This window comes from Alosa alosa, chromosome 9, assembly GCF_017589495.1.
Source record: "Alosa alosa isolate M-15738 ecotype Scorff River chromosome 9, AALO_Geno_1.1, whole genome shotgun sequence".
NCBI lineage: Eukaryota > Metazoa > Chordata > Actinopteri > Clupeiformes > Clupeidae > Alosa > Alosa alosa.
Window position 1 is genome coordinate 35,024,554 of NC_063197.1, and position 7,500 is coordinate 35,032,053.

Below are 7,500 nucleotides of genomic sequence, written 5' to 3' on the forward strand. Positions count from 1 at the left end.
ATCCTGACACTCTTTTCTGTGACTATATCTGCATCAAGGACAAGAGAATAAAAAAGTTAGTGCATCTCTGTCGAGCCTTAGGGCTGTATATGCTTAATGGCAGGATCAGAGGGGACTCTTTAGGGAGGTTCACGTATTGTTCAGCTCTTGGAGCTAGTGTAGTTGACTATGCAATCACTGACATGGACCCCAACTCCTTCAGAGCATTCACTGTCAGGCGACAAACTCCACTATCGATCATAACCAGACTAACATCTTTCTCAAAATCATACAGCAGCCCAAAACAGAGTCCAGCAAGCTATTCCGTCTCAATGAGACATATAAATGGACTCAGGACAGCCCAGATAACTTTTTAAAAGCTCTAAATTCTTCAGAACTAAAACAATGCATTAGATCCTACAACTCAAAATGTTTTGAGATTAGCAAAACTGGTGTTAATGAAGCCACAAAAGAACTAAACAAAATATTTCTGAAAAGCAGCAAATGTAGCTGGCATGAAGAAGTCTAACAAAAATCGAGCAAAGAACAAAACTGAAGAAAAATGGTTTGACAAGGAATGTAAACAACTCAGGACTAGATTGAGGCATATTTCCAATCAAAAGCACCACCAGCCTGAAAATACAAATCTTAGAAAGAACTACCCACGAAACTCTTAAACACTTTAAAATGTTGCTGAGAAAGAAAAACAGAATGACACCAACACAACTCTCAGCAAAATCGAAGCATCTATACAAAATAATCAATTTTGGGAGATGTGGAATGGTCTGAAACAAAACAAAACCACAGAACTTACAGATTCAAATGGTGAAATCTGGAAAAAGCACTTTGAAAATTTGTATACAGACATCTAACCTCAAGATCTACATTCAATTATGAAAAAACCATGAAAAAATTACAATCCCTTGAAAAGACAATTAAAGACAACCAAAACCCCTTGACTTCCCAATTACACAATTCGAACTTGAATCCAAAATTAAAAACTCAAAACAAAAAATCCTGCGCCCTTTAAAACAAAAAATCCTGCGGCCCTGATCACATCAGAGGAGAAACGCTTTTAACACAGCACCCCTGAACTGCAAAGGGCTATACTCAAATTGTTCAATCTCACTTTAACTTCTGGCTGTTTTCCTGACATCTGGAGCCAAGGGTACATTACACCCATCTACAAAAGTGGAGATAAATTGGACCCCAATAATTTTAGAGGCATCTGTGTGAACAGTAGTCTGGGAAGGTGTTTAGCAGCATTATCAACGAAAAGAATAGTAGCCTTCCTTAAGGAGCACAATGTCCTCAGCAAAGTCAAATTGGATTTCTTCCAAATTACCGCAGACTACGGACCACATTTACACCCTACACACCCTAATAACTAAACATGTAAACCAAACACAAAAGGAAAAATATTTGCTTGTTTTGTTGATTTCAAAAAAGCATTTGATTCAATCTGGCATGAAGGACTATTTTATAAACTTTTACAAAGCGGTGTAGGGGGTAAAGTTTACCAATTAGTTAAGGAAATGTACTCTGAAAACAGAAATGCTGTGAAAATTGGTGACAAAATTACAGAATACTTCACTCAAAAAAGAGGGGTGAGGCAGGGCTGTAGCCTCAGTCCAACACTGTTCAATATTTACATCAATGAGTTAGCGGTGCAGTTGGAACAGTCTACAGCTCCTGGCCTTACCCTAAAAGAAAAATAAATTAAATTCCTCCTCTATGCAGACGACCTGGTGCTGATATCTCCCACTGCACAGGGACTACAGCAGCACCTGGACCTGCTAGAGAAATACTGTCAGCACTGGGCCCTGACAGTAAATCTAAAAAAAGACAAACATTATGATATTCCAAAAGAAGCCCAGATGTCAGGAACACTGATACCCTTTCAATCTAGGCAGCACCGCCCTAGATCACACGATGCAGTACACCTACCTCGGCTTGATCATAACTGCATCGGGGAGCTTTAGCATAGCAGTGAATGCTCTAAAAGAAAAAGCTCGCAGAGCGCTATATGCAATAAAAAGAAACTTCTGGAAAATAAATATACTGTACCAATTAAAGTTTGGTGCAAAATATTCGACTGTGTTACCCAGCCTATTGCGCTATATGGAAGTGAGGTATGGGGTCCACTCAGTGTGCACAGCTACACTAGATGGGACAAGCATCCTGTAGAATCCCTACATGCAGAATTCTGTCGATTAATTTTAAAAATCCAAAAGAAAACACCAACCAATGCATGTAGGGCTGAATTAGGCAGATTCCCATTGGCCATCAACATACAAAAGAGAGCACTTAAAGTCTGGATGCATCTCCAAACAAGTCCCAGAGACACACTGCATTTCATCACAGCAAAAACTCAAGATCTGAACCCCGACAAGAGTCCTCTGAGTCAGCTTGTCCTGAGACTAAGTAATCCCCCTCTAACAAATACTAATACACTCTCTCAGCCAAGCTCTGCTTTTAGACTAAATCTCAACCAGATTATCCAGAAATCTAAAGAAAAATATTTGGAACATTGGCATAATGAAACAAAAAAACAAAACAAACTAGAATGTTATCGGTCCATAAAATCTAAATATCAATTAGAAGAATATCTCTCTACTGTCAGAGATATAAAGCAGAGACAGATCTTGACCAAATACAGACTCAGTGACCACAGCCTAGCCATAGAAAAAGGCAGACTTAGAAAGTCATGGTTGCCAAGAGAGCAAAGAGTCTGTGGTCACTGTAATGCGACAGGTGAGGTTGAGGCGGAGGTGCACTTTCTTCTTCAATGTAAGAAATATGAATTTATTAGAGATACCTACTTCGATAAATTTACCAACCTAATCCCGGAGTTCCGAAACCTGGGAGAACAGGAAGTACTGCCTGTCTTACTTGGACAGCAAGGACAGACAGCAGCTCTTGCTGCTAAATATGTCACTGAATGCCATAAAGCGAGGGACAGTGATTAGACACTATACACACTATACACATGAAATACCTACCATTTTCAGCACAGACACACACACACACACACACACACACACACACACACGTTTATTTGTATAAATGTCTTATCTATCGTATGTTCTGTATTGTATTGTTTGATGTCCAGCTTTGGCAATGCAAAGAAATATTTGTCATGCCAATAAAGCTACCTTGAATTGAATTGAATTGAATTGAATCTCTCATCTCTCTCTCATCTCTCATCTCTCTCTCATCTCTCTCTCCACTCATGTCTCTCTCATCTCTCTCTCATCTCATCTCTCTCTCATCTCTCTCTCATCTCATCTCTCTCTCTCTCATAAAGACATAAAACAAAACATCATGCATCATACATTACTGCAACGGCAGTGTGTGTGTGTGTGTGTGTGTATGTGTATGTGTATGTGTGTCTGTGTGTGTGTGTGTGTGTATTTGAGTTTTTGTGTGCTTCACTGATGAAGTGACTCCCTTTGTTTATGGCAAGCATCTATATATCTTGCTGCGACTCTTGCGCTCTTTTGTTCCTCTCCTAATAGTATTCTTAGACTTGGATCCTTAAACTTTTGAAGGTCTGGATGCATTTCTCTGAATTTAGGAAAGAATTGATCTCGTATGTCTTTCCATTGGCAGCATTCAGCCAAGAAGTGAAGCTCTGTTTCTATGGCACCTTGGTTGCAATTGGTGCACAGCATGTCTTCTCTGGGCAGCCAGGTTTACCTGTGTCTGCCCTTCTCAATAGCCAGACTGTGATTGCTTAGTCTGTACCTGGTCAAGGTTTTTCTCTGTCTGGTATCAGTGACTGTGGATAGGTAGTCTGCCACAGTGTACTCTCTGTTTAGGGCCAAATAACATTGAAGTTTATTTTGTCTTTTTGTTGTTTCAGTCCAATATGATAAAGTAATTTTGTTTTTCTGCATTTATAATTTGGTTAGGCCGAATTGTTTGAGAAAGGGGTGGCAAGGTCCTGAGGCTGACTATTAGTTGTGTTAGTTGTACTATTAGTATGTGTGAGTCTCAGGACTAGCTGGATGAGGGGACTTGTTTTTACACTCATCTCTTGGCTTTTTAGGGCTTTATAACAATAGGAGTTGGGGTCGCTTGTTTTGAGATGTTCGAAGAATTTGATAGCTCTTTTTTCAATTTTAATTAGTAAAGGGTATTGGCCTAATTCAGCCCTGCATGCATTGTTAGGTGTGTTCCTCTGTACCTTGAGGATGCTTTTACAGAACTCTGCATGCAGGGTTTTGATTGGGTGTTTGTCCCATTTTTCAAATCCAATGTACATAAGAGGACCCCACACTTCACTGCCGTATAATGAAATTGGTTCGATAACTGTTTGAAATATTTTGAGCCAGATCCGAATGGGTATGTCAAATTGAATAGTTTTTTTGATGGCATAGAAAGCCCTTCTTGCTTTCTCTTTCAAATCATTCACGGCCAAGTTGAAATTACCAGTTGAACTGATTTTTAGCCCAAGATGGGGGTAATTTTTTACTTGTTCGATTTCATATGTACCAAGGGTTAATTTCTTTCTCTGATGTCTGGATTTTTTCTGGAAGGTTAGTATTTTTGTTTTTTGTGGGTTAATAGTCAGGGCCCAGGTCTGACAGAACTTGTGCAGGACATTTAGGTTCTGCTGTAGACCTTCTTCTGTTGGAGACAGCAGAACCAAGTCGTCCGCAAAAAGAAGAAATTTGATTTCGGAGTCATTTAATAGGAGGCCAGGGGCTACTGACTGCTCGAGTCTTTTTGCCAATTCATTAATATATATATTGAAGAGGGTCGGTGATAGAGGACAGCCCTGTCTCACACCCCGTTCTTGAGTGAAGAATTCTGTTTGTTTGTTTCCAATTTTAATTGCACATTTGTTGTTTAAATACATTGTTTTTATTATGTTGTATGCTTTTCCCCCTACACCAGATTCAATGAGTTTACAAAATAGGCCATCATGCCAAATAGAATCAAAGGCCTTCTGGAAATCTACAAAGCAAGCAAATATTTTTGTTTTATTTTGGTTTACATATTTATTTATTAAGGTGTGTAGGGTGAAAATATGATCTGATGTTCTACATTTTGGTAAAAAACCAATTTGACTTCTACTCAGGGCATCATGCTCGATAAGGACGTTTATTATTCTATTGTTTAAAATGCTACAAAATAACTTAAATAAAAGAACAGTTTTAGAATAGCCAGATGAAAATTGTGGCTTGCATTTTTAATCATTTCATTAAGGATGCCATCAGGGCCACTTGCCTTTCTTGGCTGCAAGCCTTTGAGTTTTTCTGTTGGTTCATTTGTAACTGGGTAGTCTAGTGGGTTTTGATATTTATTTATTGTGTTTTCCATGTCAATCATGTTTTGGTAAATTTGGGTTTGTTCTGGGTTCATGCTGTGTTTTCCATAGAGGTTTTCAAAGTGACTTTTCCATACTCCTCCATTTTGGATGGCAAGTTCCTCATGTTGCTTTTTGTTAAGTTTATTCCAGTTATTCCAGAAATTATTTGAATTTAAAGATTCTTCAATTGTCTCTAATGGATTTTTTGTGAACTGTTCCCTCTTCTTTCTGAGTGTGTTTTTGTATTGTTTAAGCTCTTCATAATAGTTAAGGCGTAAAACCAGGATTGTCGGGTTGTCTCTCTCCCTCCTCTCTCTCTCATCTCTCTCTCATCTCTCTCTCCACTCATCTCCTCTCCTCGCATCTCTCTCTCATCTCTCTCTCCTCTCAGTGCTTTCTTTTGAGAGCTCCTCAAAGGTCTTCTCTCCCCCCCCCCCCTCACGTGCACCCTGTCTCTCCTCACCTTGGCATCGTGAACCCCCGAGAGCTCCTCGAAGGTCTTCTCTCCGACCATGACGGCGGCCAGGTTGGCTGTGTAGCTGGACAGCACCAGCAGGCAGAAGATGGCCCACAGGTTCATGAGGAAGCGGCCCGTCCAGCACTTGGGAGTCTTGCTGGAGACGGTGCGTCCGAACAGGATGGCGTAGCACAGGTTGAGCGCTGACGAGTAGGAGAAGACCTTTTGAGGCGGGGTTTTCGCCTCGCGGCGCCATGTTTAACGGGCTCTTCCACTCGTAGAGCGTGAGGAAGAGTGCGGTGATGCGCAGCGCCACTAAGATGCCCACCCACATTGACCAGTGCAGTGGCCGCAAGGCGCCCGATGGGCGCGCCCGTCCTTGCTGCGCGCTGGATGCCCAGGCTGGTGGAGAAGAAGGGGCTGGTGAAGTCGATCACGCGGCTGCGCGCAGAGTTGATGCTGAAGGAGGTGACCGCCATGTCTGCCACGCCACTGAGCAGGTCGCCCACGAGCCCCGTCCAGCGGCCGCCCTTCCACGCTCCGTACTTGCCGTCCCCCACGATGTAGAGGTCGAAGTCGAAGTGCAGGTCCTCAGCCAGCTTCTCCAGCAGATCGATGCAGTAACCGTAGCAACACTTGCTGTACTCGGCGGGGATGAAGCTGCGGTTGCCTAGCGACAGCTCCTTGAAGTAGCGCTCCAGCATCTCCGTGCTGTTGGTGCCCGCGTCCAGGCAGTACTGTCCCGCCGGGCAGTTGCCATCCTCATCCACCTCCCTGGTGAAGACGAACGGGTGCTCGACCAGCGTCACCACGCGTATGCGGCTGCCCGTTACCGGCGTGCCTGCCCGCCACCGCCCGCCCTCTCGGCCGCGCTGGGCCTCGGCGCGTTGCCGTGGTGACGACCCCTGCCACAGGCCCTGCTCCTCCACCTCCAGCTGACCTCCCTCCCAGCTGCCCACAGTCACCCAGGTGGGCTGGCCAACCGCGTCACGCCGCAGGCTCCACACGTGCACCCGCTGGGACGTCTCCACGCGCGACGCGTTCCGCTGGACGCTCACCGGACCCGTTAGACCCGTGAAGGACGTGTTGGACAGGAACCTGCAGGACACAAAGGTCAGGAAGCACAGGGCAAAGGTCAGGAAGCACAGGGCAAAGGTCAGGAAGCACAGGGCAAAGGGCAAACGGGTAACTGTACACGTTTGTGTGTGTGTGTGTGTGTGTGTGTGTGTGTGTAATGTGTACGTGCTACTACTGTGAATTAACAGCCAATACAATGTAACTACATGATCAGTTCCACACAATAACACACACTACATGTACATGGGAGCACGTAACACAATAACACACACTATATAGGAGCACGTAACACCATAACACACACTACATGGGAGCACGTAACACAATAACACACTATATGGAAGCACGTAACAGCATGATGACACCTGTGGACTAATGGAATATGTTGCTGCTTTAAGGCTGTAGAAATGTGTGCAAGAGGACCTGAAGATGGCTCCGTCTGCCCAGACTGTGTCTCAAATCGCGTACTTCTGCACTTGCAATACCTCATTTGAGTGCATGAGGGTGTTCACACCGAAAATTCCAACGACACGAAGGGCGCTGCAAGTTCCCCGATGGTGCACTCATAGCGGTCAAAAAGCTGAGTGTGCAACGCTGGACACTTTTCACCCTTAACGGACGCCATCTTGCCCAAATGGCGAAGGGGAGGGAGCGTTTTCAAACTCGTGGT

At 43.7% G+C, this 7,500-nt stretch overlaps 1 protein-coding gene across 1 annotated transcript in view; it reads right to left on the reverse strand.

The window, feature by feature from the left end:
- grin3bb (glutamate receptor, ionotropic, N-methyl-D-aspartate 3Bb) overlaps positions 1 to 7,500 on the reverse strand; it is a 166,829-nt gene that overhangs the window by 33,417 nt on the left and 125,912 nt on the right. Inside the window, 3 exon segments of the mRNA XM_048251455.1 lie at positions 5,760 to 5,978; positions 5,980 to 6,109; positions 6,111 to 6,851. Coding sequence (XP_048107412.1) covers positions 5,760 to 5,978; positions 5,980 to 6,109; positions 6,111 to 6,851 — 1,090 coding nt within the window.